The 22,957-nt window shown below is 37.7% G+C and overlaps 1 protein-coding gene across 6 annotated transcripts in view; it reads right to left on the minus strand.

Annotated features, from left to right (window-relative positions):
• ROBO2 (roundabout guidance receptor 2) overlaps nucleotides 1–22,957 on the minus strand; it is a 432,478-nt gene that overhangs the window by 65,563 nt on the left and 343,958 nt on the right. For all 6 annotated transcript variants that reach the window (XM_079322619.1, XM_079322621.1, XM_079322618.1 and 3 more), the window contains 6 exons: nucleotides 19,570–19,651; nucleotides 18,696–18,861; nucleotides 16,885–17,051; nucleotides 13,461–13,582; nucleotides 6,795–7,026; nucleotides 1,131–1,255 (listed from right to left, as the gene is read on the minus strand). In XM_079322619.1, the coding sequence (XP_079178745.1) occupies nucleotides 1,131–1,255; nucleotides 6,795–7,026; nucleotides 13,461–13,582; nucleotides 16,885–17,051; nucleotides 18,696–18,861; nucleotides 19,570–19,651 (894 nt within the window). The remainder of the gene's footprint in view (nucleotides 1–1,130; nucleotides 1,256–6,794; nucleotides 7,027–13,460; nucleotides 13,583–16,884; nucleotides 17,052–18,695; nucleotides 18,862–19,569; nucleotides 19,652–22,957) is intronic.

Consider the following 22,957-nt stretch of genomic DNA (forward strand, 5'->3'; position numbering starts at 1 on the left):
TTAATAAATCTTGATATTGACTAAAAGCAAAACAAAGGAAGTGCTATGCTAAACATAAACATTGTGAGCATTTACTGCATCCCTCTGACCAAGTGAAAAGCTGGAAGAGGTTGAACCATTATCTGATTTAGAAGCCAAGCACTTTCTCCCTTCATGCTTTGTTCCCTCAAGATACAGCAGGGAAAAAAAAATAATCCTTTTACGTGAAATAAGCTGCAGTCACCACCCACCCTTTTTGGTACTGTCAAGAAAGCTGCCCTGATCCATTTAAATTAAACATTTCACACTTGGTGTATATAGGCCAGCCACAGCAAGGCTAATTTACAAAACTGTGCTCCATGCTGTGACAAGGCTGAACGTCACCCCGTCATTTCCTCCACCTGAATAACAGAGTGCATTTTTCCTTAATGTTATGGAAATATCCTTGTGCAAAAGTGATCTTAGTACAAAATTAGAGACTAGAACAACACTTAATGTATAAGGAGTGGATATTTTGAGCCAACATAGCAACAAAAAGGAAGAAAATACAACCAATGCAAGCAACTCTCACATAGCAAACTTTGGATATACTAGTTGTGTTCAACCTGTTTTTCAGAGCAAACAATCTGCCACTTTAAGTTGTGAAGCCTGACAGAGATATTGAGACTTGGGAGAAATCTTGAATTCTCCCAGAGCCACAGTCCTTGACTTTGACCTTGAAGTGTTAGGATCAGCATTTTTGCAGAGGAAATAAGAAGCAACTTTCCTGCCAGCTTTGCCGCCAGATCGAAGGTACTCCAAAACAGGGACTTCATTGCCTGTCTCTAGAGTGCAGAAACCCCTTACAAAAAATATAAAAATACCCCCTCCTCTTCTCCTACAGCAGAGAAAAGATAGAAGGATAAGAACTGTAAACTGGCTAGAAATTACAGCTCTCTTTCATATCTATCTTATGGTGTTTTTGTGTTTTAATATAACAGTAATAATAATAATGAAGAAATCCATAAGCAGTCAGTCCTCTTTCTCCATATAATTATATGGGTAGCTGTAAATGCTGTCAGAGTCTAAACCCAAAAACAGTGCTATTGTTCTGTAATTCGAGCAGGCTGTTTCCCTGAGCACACAGCCCTCCCATCAGACACCATGTGTACCTTGTACTCCTGGATGACTCCATTTTGGTGATCTGGAGGAGGAGGATCCCAGGAGATGCTGATGCTGGTGCTGTTGTGATTTCCAACTGTCAGGACAGTGACAGACTGAGGAGGAGCACTTGGAGCTACACCAAGGAGAGGAGCAAACAGAAGCAAGGCATTAATCCATTTGCTAGGGCACAGATTTTGCTGAAGCAGTACAACAGCAAGCACACAGTATAGAAAACTCAAACACCCTGCAGGCCTAGGGATGCACTTTTGTCAGGCACTGAAAATGTTGAAAAATGCCTTTCTGAAGAGATGCATAGGGCTGAATGACAATGTGGAATTTGTGGCAATGGAGAATCAATACAAATCACTCCTCATTTATTTATATTTGGCATTTCTTGAATATGCACTGGAATTGTTCTCACATTTGCCTTAGTTTTCTATAATATGCATGAATAAATACAGATATATTAACTAAGTCACATGTGAGGCTGCTTCACCTGGCCTGAAAACTGTTTTGGTTCTTTTATTTTTACATGGCCTAACAATAATGTGAGCAGCCAACATTTAATGATCCTTTTTTTTTTTTTCTCTCCAGGAAGACAATATCAGGTTTAAACACAGAACTTGCAACTCTGAACTGGAAAAGAATTAAAATGTTCATGGCTTTACATCAAATACCAGTGAATAGAGCAGGTGCTAAGTTAGGTCACTTGTATACTTATGTCCTTTTCTGCCCCTAGGCAAATTGCTTTCTCTTCAGAGCCCTGTTCAGTTCAACTATTCACAGCTGTTTGCTTGGTCACTGCACATCATGGAAAATTCTGCAAGACAACTGTCTGCCAGCCATGCTTGCTGTCTAGAAATGTTAAAAAGAATAAAAATAAAACCCCAGCTATTAGTGACCAGAGCTATGCTGGCCAAGCCCCTCCTGCAGCTACACCAGCAGCAGGGTCCTTCTGTTGGCTCAGGACACGTTGCATGGGAAGTGATGCAGGAGTTCTGCCATGGAAAAGTCTCTGGGAGCATCTGCTATATCCATACTGGGCTCTCCCAGCATGGCTGGGGCTGCCATGGCAGAGGATGTCAATATGGCCATGCTCAGCTACCTAAAACTTCTTGGAGCCCCCCTTCATCCTTCCCTTGCTCCCAGGCAAGCGTTGAAACTACACCACAGTGGCGAGCTGGCCACCGAGGTCGACTGTATTATATTAAGGTACAGTCCCTGGAGGGAAAAGCTGATGGATAGCAGCTGCTTGGAACTGGTCCTAGAATTTATTTATTCCATCTCTCCTAGTCCCTCTATCCAGTCTTCAACAAAATAGAAAGAGGCCAGAAAAGTGTGAACTAATAAAGCAAGCATAGAGTGATACCTCTCCAGGACAATTTTCCAGTTCACAGGAGCCTGTTGCTTAACCACCTTCTGTTTTAGGGAGGCTATGTTTTACAAAAACTTATGGAATTTGTCTTCCTCATATTTTTCATTGCTTTTAATCTGATCTTAAAACATTTCATATGAAATACAAAAGCTGATTTTGAAAACTTATGGTAAAGACATCATACCAGAACCTAAAATATTTATCTGTCTCCTGCCCCAACTTCAAAACTAGACAACAATGTGGTTTGGGGCATCTCATATTGTGTGTCAAAGCTTGCTGATTCCAGCTCCCTGGTCAGAGTGACTTCTTCACTGCCAAACTCCATGGCAAAGAACTCTGGTGTTATCTTTACAGACATCCCTGAGTCCATGCCCATCCTTGGACCACGCTTCTCAGAAAAGCCAAGAGCCCCTGGCATCTTTGTATTTAGGTCTGGTGGGTTTAACACAAAAAAGCACAGCTACAGATATCAGGAGTGTTCAAGTCTTCTGAGCCAATTCAGACATTCCTATTGTTCTCCACAGCCTCTTTGAGGCTGGCTGTGTTCCCATGTCAGAAGCTCCTCAGCACTTTGACTTGGCACAGGCTCATGGAGCTGAGCTCAACTCTTTACCCTGATAACCCTGAGAAATTGGAGTGCTCTGCTGCAAGAACCACACAACTTCAAACCAGGGTATCAGGGGTGAGGACAAGGAAACATACAAGATTACAGCAGAATAAAAAAATATTTTAGATGGAAAATGAAACACATATTACAGTCCTGGGAGGGTTCACATTTCGACAAGTACATTTTCAGATGCTGGTTCAGCTGCAAAGCTAACAGTGCTTGGTGGAGTCCTGGTGACCTTGCCTGCTGCAGAAAAACAGTGAACTGGAGGGGAGAAATGGAGCTGTATTATGGACAATCTGACTCTTAGCCAGCTGAGTGAAGCATGGAAAGGTGGCCTTGGGCTACTCCTTGCAAACGTGCAAAGCATAAAATTGGTGAAATAAATACCTGCATTGTGTATTTTTATGGCAAGTGAAATAATTTGCCACACCGTGGAAAAATTAGCATTTTAAAAGTCTTCAAGTTATTCCAGAACAACAAAACCATGAATAAATGTATGTGTGTGATATTAATTAGAATATTTTATGTGAAAATAATAATCATAAAAATGGCAAAGCTTAACACTGCATAACACATTTTTGGTTTTAAGTACAATGGAACAACTTGCTCAAACATATTTATTTTCATTACTGAAACAAAAAGGACATTCAGAAATATAATGACTTATATAAGCATACCTGGGGGGGAGAGGGGAGTGTGAATGCAAAAGAAATGTAAAATGAATACCATACTCTAAAATTTACAAAATCCTCATAACTGTATTCATTTAAACTGCATGACCTTTCTAGTTAATATTCTACCAGTGTGTGTTGGTGTTTTTGAGGTTTTTTGAGGACATAGGATAAATTTGAAGCAAAATTAAAATTGCAGCTAATGAATGCAGCTATGGAAATACCATTTTAAGAGCTGCAATAAGGTGACAAGAAACAGATACAGAGCAGCTGATAAAAGCTAAGGAAAACTTCCCTTCCTGTCATATTTTTGTGGTGACACACAAGATGCAGGACAAGTACTACTCCACAATGTTATTCCAAAGGAGATTTAACAGTGGATGCAACTGAAAAAAAAAATGTCTCTAGAGACAGTATGAAAGAAATAGTGAAAATTATAAAATTAAATCTTTGACTTAGCTCCCATTGTATGCCTGTACACATGCTTGTATGTACCACTTCAGCTTCCTCTCCCTGATGATATCACTCTGTGAGCTGGCACAGGGACATAAATTAAGCCACTCGTCTGACACTGCTGCAGTTATTAAATAGATCACACTGAAAAATAACATTTTTAAAACCGTTTTCTCATTTCCCTTGCTGCTGGCTTGTGGAGAACACCTTGCCTGCTTCTTGACAGGTCAATTATTCCAGTGCTCAGCTTCTTCTTACAGATATGAAAGAACCCAAATCGCTGCTCATCTTTTCCAGACGCAGCCAAACAGAATTCCATTTGTTACTTTCACAAGGCCAAAGAGGCAGGAGATGGATGGATACTGAACTGTGACAAATGTCTGATCTAGAGGAAAAGCCTAACTGCAGCAAAATTGATTTTTAGAGGTAGGCCTCAGAAGTAACATTTCATGCAAAATCCAACCCAGCAGAAATTTGCCACTACCTTTTAGCTGTACTTTGCCTTTACCAGGGATATTTGCTTTGATGTTGCAAAAAAAATTCCAACATTCGTATCACTCTTCCAAATTATTTTCTAAAAATAGCATAGCTGACATTTTTTAAAAGCCAAGTCTAAAAAAAGCTCATTTTCAAACTGCAACCACAGGCAACACAGCACCTTTAAATACACTGCCATCTTTCTTCAGTGGGAGAAGAGCAAAGCACCATCATTAAACACTTAGTTGATACTATTTTTAAAATGCATGAACACCAATATAATTACAAAGATAATATGAGGAATTAAAGGAAATATCTGTAGAACTGCATGTACTGAATGTCTTGGTTTTCTCATGGAAGTATCTAATTTTATCACCCGAGGAAGAATTTTTTGCAGGACCTGACATTTTTCTGGTGATAGTATTACGGGTTCTATGCTGACAATTTTTGGGAGGAGATACTTGTAAACAGACTCCTTGAAAGTTATATTAATCTACAAAGCAGATCCTAGGCTGTGAGTTATACATATCTGCAGGCAGGATTATTGTTTTTTTTAATCTTTACTATGTGGAAAGCTATTCCATATGAACAAAGTGTCCTTTAAGCTAGGAAATTACCTGACATGCTGGGAGGTAAGGTTTATAAAAGAGAATGTCATTCCTCAAGTATTTTATAGAAACAGACAGGAGGTATAAGTCCTTCTCTCTTTTTCAGTAATTCTTAATTTACTTTTAGCAAGAGACAGATGAACTAAACAAACATCAAACATCAATTGAAATTGGACAAGAGAAAAATCTGCTATTGAGAGGACAAAATCCCACATTTTAATCCCAGAGAAGAAAATTCACCTGTAGAAATATTTTTTAAATTTTGGGTTTTATATTAAAAAAAAACTTTGTTCAGAGTGCTGCAAACATATTCTTCACCAACTGATTTAGGCTTTATAGTTTGAACAAAGAACTGGGAACCATAAAATCCTAAATTCCAAATCAGACCTGAAAACAGCCTTCCTGCACACTCTTCTACGTGTTGCAGGATATTGAATATCTTCATCCATAAAGTGCAACCAAGTTATCTCCAGTTTTACTTACATGTTGGGCAATAATCATAACAAATCAAAGAGAAAAGTGAGTAATAAGCAAGTCTGTTCTAGAATTAAAGAGTACTTGGCAATCAGCACTAAATTAAACCTCAGGAGACTACTATAAATGATTAAGATGCACTTTCAATAGGAAGGAAAGAGTGCACTCAAAGCCCATTGAAACCATATGAACATTTTAAAACTTCACCAGTATTTCTTTCTCTTGCTAAAAAAATAAATTAAAAACATCAGTGACACAGAGAGAAGATGAACCCTCACTGTTAGGACAATCCTACTTTTCCAGGAGAGATTCTCCAGGCAAACACTGCATTACATAGGTAGAAAGGTGGGTTTCTATAATAAAATTACTTACACCTTGCCCCAGTGTCTTTATTTTCAACAAAAGCCCAGCAGCCCTGGAGTGCACATGCTTTAGCACACCCATATACAAAGCTACATGGTATAGACATAAAAGCTTGAGCATTTCAGAAGTATAAACTGTTCATTCTGTCCTCTTTCAGAGAGGCTTGAAAGGTACTCAGGGGAATCCTCTGCAGTACTGAGCAGGGCAGTTTCATGATCACTGTGCTAACAGAAACTGTGGTGTGTCCTTGAGACTGGAGTTTCTCCAGACTAGTTAAATATATATCCTTCACTACTCCTCATCTTCCAGCCAACTGTCCATCTACATTATTACCCATTCAGAAAGATGTGCTTAGTATCAAACACTCATCTGTGAGAGCTTGCATTATTTTTTTTTTTTTTCAAAGTGATGACCAAAGTCTTTTATTGCAGCAGCAGTGGTTACAAAAGACTGCAGTGCACACTTTTTGGAAGACCAAAAGTCCACCTGTACCTTAGAAGGATGTATCAGCTAGAAGAATGTAAGACTCAGTGCAGTGCTTTCTCAGGGGATATTTACAGTAACAAACAGAGATGAACATGCATACACAGAACAATACACTGTAGCAATGGAACCTCGCTGCTTTTCTGCCCATCACCAACCTTCCTCCGTGGTGCGGGCAGACTTGGATTCACTGTCCATGCCTTGGAACTCATTGAAATAGGGGCGAGCCTTGATCTCGTAGGTGACCCCCTTCTTGAGGCCGGCCAGCACGGCGCTGCGCTCCGTGGGCACTTTGACCTCCAGGCTCTGCCACGCAGCCGGCACCGGCAGCCCCGAGGTCTGGCGGTACAGGACGCGGTAGCCCTGGATGAACTGCGACTGGCGGTCCACCTGGAGAGGACAGCAAGCAGTACATCAGTATACAAAGTCAACAAACAAACAAAAAAAAAAAAACCCCACTGTGTATAAAGGAAACAATAATTCTGCCCTCGTCAAAAAGAGAAAATTCACAGTTATGACGCTGAATTTATTAATCTACCTTCTTGTAAGTCGCTGTTGATTAATTGTCTACAAAGAGCATTTGTCTCACATTACTGGTTATAAAATATTTCTTTCTGTTTTGCTTTCTCCAGCTCTATATATTATGACAAGTACCACCTTAAATCATAAAAAATACCCCCAGCCCTGCAATAAATAATGAAAAGAAAACTTTGGCATAAGGCTTGCTGCATGTAAACTTACTAAGCACATCTTGGCTACTGATGTGCTGAAATAGGAGAAGAAAAGAAAAACAAATTTTTTTCAGAAAAGGACAAGTCTTTGAAGATACTCTACATGCTTACAATTAGTCCATTACTTGGCTCACAGCTCATGAAATGTACAGCAAATTAAAATAAACATAAGACAGATGCAGAGAAAACAACTTCCAAAGACATGTGCTGTTTCTTGTGTTCACAGCCTGAACAGCCCCTTTGCATTCTGGGGTTGTGATGCACTCAGGACATCAGATGGAGATGAAATGTTGGTTTTGGTTTATATTTTATTCTTTGCTAGGCAAGCAGAATTCAAGATTGGACCATGGAAGTTTTCCATGGAAAGTCCAAGGAACAACTTTAACCTATAAATAGAATTTTCATTTGAAGAAAAACTGCATGTGTTTTATCTTTGAGAGGTTGCATGCATCTATTTATTTTCCAAAAAAAAAACACCCCAAAAACCAAGGCATCATGATTCTTGCACAAATTTTTCCTGGGAAAAAAACATTAAAAAACCAAAACTGATTTGATTGCTAAAAGTAAACCAAAACCCAGCTGCTTCTGTAGCTGCCAAACAAGGAGCAAAGAAAGTGAAGCACAAATAACAAGACTATACATCTGGCTGTTCAGCAATTCTGTGTTGTAACTAAGACTCAACAAGTAGGATATTTCTTATGTTCTTGTCAATTCGCCTACTCAAAGATATTCCAGAATTAGAGAAACATTTGTTTGACATCTCTTAAGAATAAATGAATTTAAGGCTGAAAACACAAACCATGCTCTATTTCGCTCCTTCTCTAATCTTGTTACAGTTTATTGAGGCATTCAGAGGGGACACAGATTCTTAGACATTAAAAAGCAAGGCAAGCAAGAAGAAAGCTTTATTTATGAAAGCAAGGCAGAAATGTCTTTCATCAAAACTGTCACTGTTAAAAACCTTGCAACATATGTTACAACAACATTAAGCTTGCATTTTATAAACTTCTCTGCATTCACTTTAAGTGAATTTATGCACTGAAAGAGGGATATAACTCACAATAATAGCTTGTTAATACCGAAAGAATCAAGCTGTGTTTTTAAGAAGAACATTAAGCAGCTGTTTCCAGATGAAGGGAGTCTGTAAATCAGAGTAAACTGTTTTTATCCATGTTTGACTTTGATTAACTAAATGTTTTATGGATATAAAGACTTTATAAACCTCATGTTTACTACAATATTCAGCAGAAATAATGCTTTCATTCACTTTGTAATACATATTTTTTAACCTAAAATACAATAAAAGGTTATGATGTTTAATAATCAAACACTAGTTTGATTCTTGCCTTAATTTTGAGTTCGACACTACACTGAAACATGACATATCTTGTTAGAACTTTCCATTTTGTCTTTGCTCTATTTTTGTTTTCTACTGACTGCTGCCTAGTGGAGAAAACTGAAAATTCAGAATTGACAGTAGCATTGTGTTCCTGTATGGAAAGTATTTTGTTCAGCATGGCACAAACACAAACCCAGCCCCAACTCACTGAGAAGAACTGGACTCCTAGATAATTTCTAAAGAATACCAGTTCTCATTTCCTCATACCTTTGCATCTACTTCCATACAAATTGTCCATACACATATTTTCCTCCCAGACTTCTAAGATCTTAACTTGAAAGACTAAAGAATAGAAGGAATATGAAAGCAGAATGTACCACAAGGCTGTCACATTTATGGGTGCTATAAACTAGCTTGATTTGGGATTTGCTTGAGTTTCACAGAGTGTTCAATTAGTAGCTTGATTACAGCAGGGTGGAGTGATCAGGTTATTGACAGTGATTTCATCATTCAGAGTCTGAGAGGGTACTGACAAAAGAAAATATTATGCATTTTTAATGTTTTCTATAAACATCCAGTCACATTCAGTATCAAGGAGAGGATACAAGGTCATCTTTCATGGCCAATTAAAGCTAGTCTGAATGAACAGGGTCTTCTGTTGGGAAACTACTTGGAGGGCACTTTACTTACTGAGAAAGGTGGATTTTTTTGTTTTGTTCAGAGTTTTCAAACTAATAAAAATTACTCTTGGATATTTACATGGATTAGCCAGAAATATTTGAGAGGCGTAGGTCAGGGATATTTCACATACACATAAACATGCATGAGCATACATATGTTTATGTCTGTCTCCAGCTCCACACATGGTCACACATAATACAAAGTGACTGAGACTTCACAATTTTCTCCATTTCTGTGGTAATGATGTGTCACACCATGAGCAGACTACTAAGAATATCCTTATATGCTTAGCACTAAAGACATTAATTCAGCTATGCATCTCTTAGCTTGGCACACATTCACACAGAGGCAGAGCTGCAGAAACATGCACTCTGGCTTGATGAAAGGATAAAGGAGGTAAATTGTTGCCACTTCCTTACACAAATTACTCAGCACTGCTTCAGCAATTGCTGGAATTCTTCGTGTTGAATATTGGGATCAGAGAATATTTCTAGTCAGCCATATCAACTCCAAAGATCTGCAGCAGCTGCTCATATAAAGACACACTTGCTCCCTCAAAGGACATGGCAGAACTTGCAGATTCTCCTTTAAAACTGCAGGAATAGCAGTTCCCAGGGAGGTGATGCTCAGCACTGACCTAAAGCAATCTACAAGCAGAATTGGTCCTGTGTGCTTCTTCTCACCCCCTTTCATGCTGAGCCCATGTGCAGGAGGCATCTACAAAACCATTCCTGCAGAACAGGAAGCTCATTTTCCCTGCACATGCCACAAGATGGGTTCAATGGCTATCAGGTTTTTAAAATGATGGCAAGAAACTCATAACACAGCTTATGCTGCAGATATAAGCTCCTTTCAGGCAAAGTTGTTAATCTGCACCCTAAATACTTTTTGCAGTATGCTCTGTAGCATGCATATTTCTATCCCAAAATATCCTAAGAAATCCTCTGCTTCCCCAGCAATACCCACAGCAATTCTCCAGCTGGGCAGAGTAGCTTGCGTGCTGTGCTGAGCTCCCTGGCATGGACTCACAGGAGCCTCTGGAAATTCAAACTGCACTGGCATTTATGTATCCTACAGGAACAAGGCAAATGGGGATGATAATCTGGAAGGCTGTCTTCATTTAAAATCTACATCAAATTAAAAAACACAGGTAAACAAATTATCCTTCTGCCTGGTAGTCTCCTAGAAGGCAGTAAGGACTTCAAAGCAGCAATTCTTTTGCCATGTTGAAGAAATGATTTTTTATTCCAGCTTGTGCCACAGGGCTTCTTTATAATGCCAGGGAACATTTCATATTTGGTCACTAATGAAACTTTCAGTTTAATGCCCACTGAGCCTAGAAGTGCTGGCCCATAGCTGAGGTCAGCTAAAAAAGCTCTTGGAGTATAGAATATGCTCTTGCAATGTGAAATGTTTTAAGAAAAGCAAAAATAAACCATGTCCATGGCTTAAAATTAGCCATTTGATAACAGTGGGCATATCTGCCTCCACAAGTCTCATCAGCAATAACTATCTCTGCACCTCACCTCTCTATGTGTAAAGTTAGGATAATGACACATTTTTATCATTGTGATGTTAAAATCAGTATTATTTGTGAAGCACACAAATGTTACAGTTGAGAGCATGACAGATAAGCAAGCATGTGAGACAAAATAATAATTTTTTATTCAATGCAAGGTTTCAATAGTATGAATTTAATAAGACCTGGCACCACACAGAGAATAAAGAAGATAAAAAGAAATGTTTAATAGCTCCATGAAGAAGAGATCCTCTATGTGACCTGATAATTACAGCTATATTTTAATATCTACACACAAGAGGAATACATTTAAGTGGCAATGAAAACCTAACTTTTGACATTCCTCTTCTTATTTTTTAACACTGACATTGTAAATCTGACCTTCTTTTTAAATTATGTGTGCATTTTAAATAAAATATGTGCATATTTAAAATTGCAACGCAGTCACAGGGACCTATTCCCAAAAATGTAAACTCAAATTTGAAAAAAAATAAAGAGAAAGCAAAACCAAAACAATCTCATAAAGGAGAGAAGTTAGTGGTGTTAATTTGCTGTCAGACAGGATGCCAGAAAGTCAGTAACCAAGGACATTCCTTTGCTTTCACCCTCTAAACTGCATAAAGCCAACACAAAGAGTCTTATGACTCTCATGGCACTTCTGTCCTTTGTATGATAGCTACATATCTATCCATTTCATGTTAATAGTGTGGACTTTATTCTCTGGATAGAGTGGGGTTTTTTTCCTAGAGACTATGGTTAATTAATTGGTTTTGTTCTGGTTGCTGGCTAGTTTCTAATTAGCTGCTTCAGAGCTCTTTCTTTGTGTCTTTCTTCCCCTGGGCAATTCCAAAATGCCTCTACAGAGGTCTCTGTGCTTGTCAGGTGGCACAGGGTCACTGCTTTGAGGGATCTTCCCAATAAGCTGCTATCCATGGCATTTGCAACAATTTGTCTTTATCTTACCATTTCTTCACTCATTGTTCAGTAGGGGTGCCAGGAAATTCTTTTAGAAGAATAAATATCACACACATACATACACACACAAATGCATACACATACATATATATAAAAATAAAATATAATTACATTGGTTACATAGTATAACACTGAATTCTGTTTCTATTGCAGCTTCCTTTTGCAGTATATGCTAGAGAAAAAAATCAGCCTATGAATCTGTGTTTCTGATAGATGTTATACCCAAAAGAGGACTTGAAGGAGCACCACTTGGATGTGCTCCAGGTTTACAATTACTCTCTGCTAACATCCTAAGTTTCTAGTACTGTTCCACTTGCTTGGGCAAAAGGGTTTGCCACAAAGGTTAATCAGCCTGTTCTGGAGGAATTGTAGCTAAAACCTGCAGCATTTTAAGAAAGCCAAGATGCATGTTGACATCACTGATGGCAAAATGTAGTGACACATACTTTAAATAATCTTAAATGAAAGACAAATTTGTAGGTTTCTCTTTTTTTTCTAATCTGTACCCTGACCACTGAAATCTGTCAGAAAAAGGATGGTGCATAAGCCCCCATAATAATGGCTGAGTTGTGCAAAAACAGCAGTAATCCTTATAATACAGAATCTATCACCACATTTCTTATCTCCTCTTGTGTAATCCCCTGCACACATTAAGCTCTTAGCAATATGACACGTAGAAGAAAAATCCTGAGCATTGTGAATGCCCCCTTAGCACAATTCATCCTACAGATTACAACAGTTTTGATGTTCTGCAAGGAAGTTTTTCTCTCACTCTTCCACTTGTGGATCTTTTCCTCTGGGCAGATGCCCCAGAAACACAGCCCTCTTTTCTGGTGTGCAGTGCCCTGGGAACTCTCTCCCACTCTTACAAATCCTTTCCATCAAGCCTCAGGAAAGGAAACAGAGCAATTTGAAAGCCAAACTCTGTATTAAAAATTCTACCCAGTAGTTTGACCCCTCAAATAGAAATGCTGTTAAACACTGCCCAAAAGACTCTGGTCTTCTCTAATGAAAGGATATCCACTCATTGTGGGTAAGGCTTGTGCTGGAAAACCAAATGATACACAGTGTGTCAGGCACTAGCACCACGTGCTTCTGACTTCACTACAAGTGCTCTGTAGGAGAGATATTTTTGATTTTTGGGTCACTAAAACAGGGTATTGTCAGAGGTCACTATGACTTGAAGCAGAATGCACTTTTTCACACTGCAATTTCTTGTCGATATTTAACTTTGATTATTTTTTCACATGCCATGTAATGAACCCACAGTACCATTACCCTTCAAGCACACTCATTTTTATGATGTTTTTCTAGTCAGACAGCTAACTTGCTTCAAGCAGAAGACTGAAGACATTTACTATTTCATTGCTATACGTATCTATGTATCTATATAATCTATATCTATCTAGATATATACATATATATTTACACACACAAACACTGCTGTATATTAGATTGCCAGAGCACTCACATTGGGGTCAAGACTGGATGTTTTCTGGGTGGTAAAACCCTGAAGGGATAAACAGGCAAAATAGGCAGAGTGAAAGTGCTGTTAAGGCAAGAAGAGCAGAAGCTTTACCGTCCAGGTGACTTGCACTGTCGTGGGTGTCAGCACAACAGGATTGTGCAGCCTTACAATGACATCTCCCAGCTCCTTCTGGACTTGCCTGTGATCCACTCCTTGTGCTGGGGGGCTGATATCTGCCAGGCACACATAGGGAAGCATTATTTGATAAGAACAGATATATATATGGCATCAGTAAAATTTACTGAGTAGCCTAATGACTGACTTGAACATCCTTTATAGCACTGTTGTTAAAAAAATACAGCACTGAGGCTGAAACACAAATATCAAATAATGCAAAGAAACCATCCACCTCGAGCCACTTAGGAAATCATGAAATATAAATATTTTTAAAGGAGTATTCTGACTAGATGGCAAAGTTTTCTCAGCTCTGTAAATTATGAGAGAGATGCAATGTTCACTAGTTCCAAAGTACTCAGATAATAATAATGCTGCACAGATGTCTGGAACCAAATTTGTTAGTATAATTGAAGAAAATGAACAGTGTTTTTTTTTTATTTTGCTAAAGCACACATGACATTAAGTCATTATATGTTTCCAAACTTTCACTAAGCTTCCTCTCCCCACATGCCATGCACACAAAAAACCAAATACTAAAAATAGCATTTTCCTCTGCAAAGCAAATTTTCCCTTAACAGACATAGATAATGAAATCTAGTGCAAACATGAAGAAAAAGAAGATTTAATTTAGGAAGCCAAACTGATTCTCATCTAGTAAAAGACCAACAAAAGCCATCTACCACAGAAATTTTCTCTTCAAGATTATGTGCCCTTCAAAGTGTGTGGGGAAATTGTTTCTTCCAGTTAAAATTTGATTACAGAGATATTCAAAAAAGAACTGATAAATTATGGTCATGCCTGTCTGGGCATCTGCTTGGTTTTCCCTTAGGATTCAGTAGTCAATGACAGTTCCCCATTTTTTGGATCAACATCATATCCTTGTGAAAAAGATACATACAAAAGAGTTTTTTTTCTTTTTCTGATGGAGTTAGATATGGGAATAGGCATAATATGATTTCTTTTTATCTTCTAAATGCTATTTGAAAGAAATAATAGTTGTATTAAGAATAAAACCTTTAAATATAACAACTTTAATCATATATCACCAGACCTTGAAAGTAAATAGTGTTTGATGATGAGTAATTCACATTCATAGTTTGGGATTGTTATGGGTTCTGAGTCACCAACAAACAATATTGCCACAGGCTTCTATTGATTTCCAAGTTAAAATGGCTCCATGGATCTCCAAAGGGAATATAATCCAAATATGAGCATCAGTGAAGGTGGTTGTCTAGCAAATTATGTTTATTCAAAGCAGCCAAAAACCAGAGATATTATAAAATAAAACTGCAATTCAGACTGGTCTGAAGGATGACCATTCTAGCCACAAAAAGCTATGACTGTTGGTACAATAAAACTACAGTTATCCACGACTACATTTTAGATTAAGTTATGCTGGAATATATATCGTTTTTTTGGAAGAGTTTTTTTATTATATAGTTTTATCTATTAATAATGCAACAAGAAATCAACTCCTTCATTAGATTAATTACTGATTTGTCTGTCCTTATTTCATATATAAGGTAAACTTTTTGATAGTACCTGATTATCCACTTGCACTTTACTGATGAAAATTTACCTGAAATTTTATTACTTATATTTGCTATACTGAACACCAGGACATGAAATGTTCAGCTATTAAAGCTACCACAGACACCTGTTGCAAATTATATTATCTAGCACTGCTATAGCTGCTTTGTTATTTCTCCATGGCCACTGTGAATAGGCTTTGCACCATGTGTCAGCTTCTTCTGTGAGTCTGAATTAAATTCAGGCATAATTAGAAATCACATCAAAACATTATGTTAATTTTCAATTGATTTTATGATTTAATTCTATTAAACTCCAGGCTTGCAAAGAAGCTATAAATCCTGTACATGTCTCAGTGTGCTTGAGTGCTAAACAGCTTCTGGAAATGGAAGCTGCAACACATGCTGGAGCTAATTAAAAGACATGTTTTTACTGAAATCAAATTGCTTGTCACTATGTCAGATAAAAAGTCTATACTTGACACTCAAATGCCAAACAAAGTTGGGTTTTTTCCTACCTAGGTGATAAGTTATGCAGAATAAAAGGCTGTTGCACAGAAAAGCATGAGTCACCCTATAATAATGGGAAAATAAGAAAGAAGGAAACTTGTGATACTCCATGGATAGTCAAGCCATAAAATCCCTGCACAACTCACTCCTCCAGCTTTTGAGAAGGCAGCTCTGTTTTTCCTCTTCCAGCCATAATTATTTCAGGGTGTAACTATTCAGGACAGATTTATCCAGGACTAGGCTGGGATGAGGGAGGCTGGATGTGATAAAGAAATTCCACCCTACTCTTGTTCATCTGTTTCCATCCAGCAAAGGACCCAAACAACATACACCACACATGCTAGAGAGTGACTCAGGATGTGCTCTCCATGGACACTTTCAGATCTTCATAGACAAAAGTCTCTGAATGACAATGAACAGAGACAGAGGATTTAATTTTTAATTAACTGTGACAGGAGCTATTACTTTGGATTTGAAAAATTATGATTCCAAAGGATTATGAATTTCTGTATTATGACATGTTTAACACAGTACTACACTCTTGAATTAAGTATTCAAGCAATGTCTTGTCAAAGCCAAAAAAAAATCCACGCTGTGAAGGGAAATCTGTTTGTGGTAATTATATTCAGTTAGAGCTTGATGCAAAGTGAACAGACTTCAGTAGCTGATTCAGGAGCAATGGAGGATCACAGCTACCAACCCTACCACCACCCTACAAATAAGGGAATTCACTTCAGCCTTCTCCCTTGGTTTATGCAATGGATTAATACAAAGAATTCAAAAATGTAGATATATAAATAGAAGGCCTATAGCTTTCTCAGAATAAATTCTATATATCCTCAGCATGCAGATGCTTTAATTTACATGAATTCTTAGCCTAAATGTTGCCTCAACACGTTGTGTACTTCTTTTGATTAAAACTAATTCTAAACACAGTGTTATAAACACTTGCTATAGTATATCCCTACTAATGGAGAGGAAGAAAGGACGTGGAGAGGAAAGAGGAGAGGAGAGTGTTCAGAGTGCTTTTCAGAAAAGCTTGGGTAACTCACATTGCTTTCAATAGTAACCAGGGGAAAATCAAGTCTAAGTGAACTGCAAACCTAAAGGTCTACACTGTACAAAGGATTAAGGACATAACCTTTCCCTTTGAAACCCCAGACTGGTGCAGCAAACATTGGGCTATTTCATCTTTATTGGTTAAGCTCACATTAGGATTCCTCCAGTGAGTGTGTAAAGCAGAACAGCCAGACTGACCTATCAGCCAAGACACAGCTCCTTCTTTCTGCTTTAGCTCAAGCCTTGAGAGAGGCCCTTACCTTGGGTCCTGACAGGGTCTGACATGGGGCTGGGGTCGCTCAGGCCCTGAGAGTTGATGGCTCTGACCATGAACAGGTAGATGGTGTTGGGGCGCAGCCCTCTCACCGTGTACAGGGTGCTCTTCACGTGGTTGGCCACTGTCTGCCAGCTGTTGCTCACAGACTGACTGCAACAACAACAGTGTGGAAGTTATAAACTGATGCAAGAGAAAAATAAAGTCTATTTCATAAACCTGCATCAACTCTAAGTGCAGAAAAAAGTAGTAAAAGTGGAGTGAAATAAAAAAAAAATTGTTTCAGTTAGCTCATCAAGATGGGTTAAAAACCATAATGCATCTGTCAAAAGTATTTCTATGTGCAATAAAAGTAAAACTTTTTGTTATTTCTCTAAAATACCTACAAAAGGAATGGGTGGAAAGCTGTAAAGTAAATCTGAATGGCAAACAGGCCACTCTTGAACAAAAGCCTTAGAAAGGAAAGTTCGCTTGAAAGAATAATTTTCTACACTGCTAAGTAAACTATGTCAATAAACTGTCATTTGAAGAAAAGTATTCTCCTTAAACTAAATTCACACTCAAAGTTTTAAAAAAAATGAAAAAATGCTTTGAAATGGAGGAAAGTATACGAATATTTTTTCTGTCACTACATTTTCGATTCACTATTATTATAATTAGATTACAATCCCACCATATGAAAAGATTTCAAATGTGATTGTTAAAACAGCTTTTAATGAAAATGTCTGGCTTTTAAAAAGTTATTGATGGGATCCCATTAAAGCTTATCTAGGGTGAAACATCAAAAAAGTTTAAAGAGAATTTTATTTTATTATGCTTTGTAGTATTGCACTGATAAAAAATAAAGATTTAAATATATTAAAAGGAAGGAGTAAATGGAAAGCTAAAAGGCATAAGTTGTTTGAATTGCTTCATTAATACAGTGCATAAAGAGTAAGTTCTAGAAAAAATAAGTTCTAGAATAAAACCAACAAAGTGCAAATACCATACTATTCTTTACAAAGCATTTGAGATAAAATTTGCATGCATATGATTATGAAAAATTCTTGCATTAATTCTAACTTAGAGATGAACTGAAGTTTTTGCCATCTTTTTAATGTCTGGAACACACTTAGGAAGCTGCAGATTTTAAGCTGAAATGTTCTAGAGATACATGTCAGAGTATGGCCTGTGCTCAAAAAAAACCTTACTGGATTACAGCCCAGGAGGTCTCTTGTACCACACAGTAATTGCTGCTGTGTGGAGGGGGAGCACCTGGATTCTTTACAGCCTCAGGCTGCACCATAAAATCCTAAATTATCAATGCTGGTATTTTCAGTTAGAAGCTTTAATCTACCTAAAACACTAAAAAATAGACATTTAAAACACTTTGACTCCTTAATAGGTACTGCTTTAACAAGAGCAGGAATTAAAGTTTGCAGAGAGGCTTCAGGATTATCCATTTATTTCCATATTATCTGTACTATGACAGCCAAGAACCTGCAGCATTCCCACAGGAGAACCTCACTGATCATCAACGTTAAGGGAAAAGTGACAAATAATTACTGCATTGTTCTGTTACATTCCTGTTGACCTTAAGAAATAGTTAGATGTCCTTCAATTAATCACTGCAAAAAAAGTGATAAATTACCAAAAAATCAATGTAAAGAATATGAATCAATGCCTTCTATGCAGCTGAGTCATTTAATGAGCTTCTAATGATATATGAAGAGTCCAAAAGAACACCACAAAACCCTGGTACCAGGATTTAAGCAAAATTAGAAAGAAAGGAGCTAAAAAGTGGTATAATTCACATACCTAAAAGCCTCAATGATATATGCACTAGCTGGGAGGCTTCCAGGGGTCCCTGGCTGCCAGGACAGGGTGACACTGTTCTTAGTGACATCAGTGACCTGAGGTTTGGATGGTGGCCCAGGGAGGTCATTTATATCATAATTTTTACTGACTGTTGCTCCACCAGATTCTGTGAAGGGCAAATACAAAACGATTAGTTTTGATCCTTGGTTATATAATTTGATCAAAGTAGAAGATTAAAATGAAAAACATGGCAAACATCTGCAAAATCAGCAGAACGGATGTTCCTAATCTAAAAAGAACTAAGTCAACAACTGCATTACTACCACATGTTTCTGGATGAAGAGCTATCATTCTATAAGTACATGATGAAAGAAAAAAAAAAAAAAAAAAGCAAAACTCCAAAGTTTATATCTAACTATATTAAATAAAAAGAAAAGAAAGACGAAGAAGAAAGCCCAGCTTGCTGAAATGTACATAAAATACTAAAAAACTCCATTGCTGAGAAAGTTCCTGCATCCAAATCAACTGCTCACAGAGAGTACTTTTGCAATTTTTTGCCTAAGCCAATTACTGGATAAATCCACATTTTATTAATGCACCTGTTAGAAGAATTAAAGCATACTGCAGTCACTGACACAAAACTGTTTTGATGTCAATGGGCATTATAAGACAATAGCAATGAAATGCAAGGTTTGTGAAGGAACACAGCCTTCTCCTCCAAAACTTCTCCATGTCAAGCCCAGAAATATAGAATAATTTGACTCATATAACTTTTTAAATCATATTTGAATCATATGACAATCTGAATCACATGACTGCTGTCATATGGTCTATGCTTTGCTCCAAGTGGAGCACATCCCTGGGCATTGCTTACCTGTCACCTCCAGCACAGCACTCCAGGATGTTTCCCCACTGGAACTTGTAGCAACACAAGTGTAAGTCCCAGTATCAGACAGCTGGACATAAAAGGGGCATAAGGGCAGAGTTAACAACCTTTTAGAATCAGCTGAGTTTGCTCTTATTCTCTTTTTCTAAATGTTCCTTGCTAAGAAGGACTTAGCCTACATTTTACACCAGACTAGAAGGCACCAGACATTTTCAAACAATCATTTAATGGTGGCTTGCCCTTAGAGAACTGTAATAAGATTACTTGCTTCTAATACTTTACTAATTCTAATTTTCATATTGTTAATGGTACCAGTACTGTAAATGCTCCAGAATGGAGCACTAACAGTGTCAGTGTTTGCATTGGTTACAACAAATACAGGTGAAATCAGGTAACAATATAACAACAATTAACCTCTTAGAGGGTAAAATCACAGCATTCATTATCCCATGAGGACCCAGAGGTCCTGTTTCCAGTGCCAGGAAGGATGTTACATCACCTTAGACTCTTATGACAGATGAAGTAATTTCAATACACCCCACATACAAATGCTGCTGAAACTTAGCAGTGGCTCTCTCTATACAGACATTCCTCCAAGCAATTTCCAAACAGCAGCATTGAATTAGATCCTAAACCTTACCTTTATTCTATTTCACACAGGATTTTATTTCAGGCTTGCAAGACCCTTTGGTAGCAATTTGTATAAAACTACTCTGGTTCCATTGTCACTTCAAATATTTTAAATTTATTTGGGGAAACTGCTTTGAATTAGAATGCCAATATTAATTTCATCACTGTATAAACTGTTTTACTCCAAAATTTGCCAAGGGTTTTCCTATTTCCTGCTTAAATTTAAAATAAAGATTTCCGAGTCAGGAAGAAGTGAAGACTACAGGGATGGATGGATGGATGGAAGGAAAATGGTAACTTTACAAAGCACAACACATGCCTTGCCTCCCATGAGACATAAAGCATGGTAATCTGGAGGTGGAAGCAGAAAAGGGAGAGTGCTGACTCTAGTGATTAGGAAGAATTTTATTCACCATCACATGACTTGATGTAAAGAGAACTGCATCCAAGAAGCTTTATTGGACTTTAAGGAATTGTAATGGGTTTTCTGTTAAATGCAGATTGGCATTGTAGCATATGTCCTTATATATCACTCTTTGGGACAAATATCATGGCAAAAAAAGCAAGATGTTCTTTAGATTACTTGCAGATATGTACTTTAATTGATTTTTAGCTTTGTCATGCATGAATTTGGTTGCTATGTCTTCAGATACACTGAAACTGCAGTGCACCATTCTTAGGGGAGGAAACAACTCATTAATGCCAGCTCAATTTTCTGAATGAGCATAACTTGCATTTCAGGAGATGGTTATTTGTGTGAAATACAAGCAATAATGAAAACCCTTCTGACAATGGCTCAAAGACTCAAAATAAAGCTGCTACTGAAATGAGAGAGACTCTTGAAAGGAGAGATTTTCCAGAGGAGAGAGCCTTACAGCATTCTGAAACAGTGTTTTATTTTGCTTCCTTGGAGATTTTATTAAATATATAATTCCTCATTATGGGATAATGGGGAATATTTCTCAAGGCTATGGCTCTCAACTTCATTTGTGCACTACTGTGACAGATGGTGCACGGCATACTCAATGAGGTATGTGGTGCACACAACAGAGAAACTTGCAGAAAGCAAACAACATACAAAGCAAGCTGGAAGTACACTGCTTCTTGCAAGCTATGGCAAATTATCTAACTTCCAGGTTGTGGATGGATCAGATACAGATTCAGATTCAGTGTGTTGGTAATTCAATTATTTGTACTTTTTTAGAGCTCTGGAAGAAAAAAAAAAACAAAACAAAAACAAAAAAACAAACAGAGGAGGTGAATAGAAAAATCTTCACTATTCAATAAAATAAAGTTTTGTTCCTCAGTTAATGCAGGTGTCTAATCCTGGTGCAGCACATTTCTACAGAAGAAGGGAGTTTTCCATCAGTGTTGACCTGTCAGAAGGGGTGTTGAATGAGTGACATGAGAGCTTTTAGTTGTCTTCTCAGGGCAACTGAGAGATTGGCCGATCAGACAAATCTCTATATTCATGTATCAGACAAATCTCTATATTCATGTTATGACTGTCCCCATGTGACTGTTGCAGGCTCATGAATCATTTGATTGTGGTGTAACAGAAACAGCAGAAAAGGATCAGAGAATGGTTTGTGTTGGAAGGGACCTTAAGGATCCTCTCATTCCAACCCCCCTGCCATGGCTGAACAAAGTTCCATCCAACTAAACTAGGTTTCTCAGAGTCCCATCCAACCTGGCCTTGAACAGGGATGGGGAGCCCACAAATTCTCTGGGAAACCTGTTCCAGTGCCTCACCATCCTCACAGAGATTTCCTCCTGATACCTAATCTAAATCTACCCTGAGCCAGAAGGCTGAGGATATGTGAGTGGCAAATATTAATTTATTTTGAATTTGGGGATGGAAACATACTTGGACATTTTTGTGGTCCTTTTTTTCTCTAGCAAGTGGTGCTAGTTTAGGTAAACCTGAGAAAAAAGTTAAACATTCCTCATTTAAATCCATGTTTGATTCATAAAATTTGCAAGGCACAGAAGAAAAATTGTGTTTATGGTTCTGTGTAATTTTTGTTCTTAAATCTGAGTCAAACAAGCAGTGCACATTACTGCTATAGAGGGGTTTCTAAAAAATTCCTTTCTGAGCCTTTAAGGTAAATTGGTAACAACGAATAAGCCACTTAAGGATCAATAAAAGCCTCATGCCTTTCAGAACCACACTCACTACTAATACTGTTTTCTTCTCCTCTTGCAAGCAATTTTATTTTCCTTTAGTTTACAGACACAGCCTCTAACAGTGAGATTAATGCGCTGGCACGATTCAGAAGCAATTTTCATTGTTTGCACAGCAGCATGCAGACAGGTATCCCAAGAGCTTCTGCCTCGTGGACACTCCACAGAAGCCCATCATCAATGCCTGAAAGTTTGTTTGAAATCACTAAGCTTCCACCTTTAATTGCTGCTTTCTAACACTGCTGGGGAATCTTGACTATTCAAGCGCACTCTTTAATCCAGCTCTACAGGAAAAATGCATTAACCTTCATGGCCTAAACCTGCCTTCAGCCCAGGGAGGAACGACAAATTGTTTACCCAAGGCAAGCTAGCATAAATTTTTTAATAAATTCTATTTTGTTCTAAGGAAGTTCACAATTCATCTATGATGAGACAGTATCAGAAAACAAAGCTGCTCTTTGTTTTTTGTCATTAGTACTATGTTTATTGACATTTTTTTGGATGGCAAAATTAAGTGCAGACATTTCTGCCTACTAAATTAAATGGTTTCTGAAATTATCTT

The sequence above is a fragment of the Erithacus rubecula genome, assembly GCF_903797595.1.
Source record: "Erithacus rubecula genome assembly, chromosome: 1".
In the NCBI taxonomy this organism is placed as follows: Eukaryota; Metazoa; Chordata; class Aves; order Passeriformes; family Muscicapidae; genus Erithacus; species Erithacus rubecula.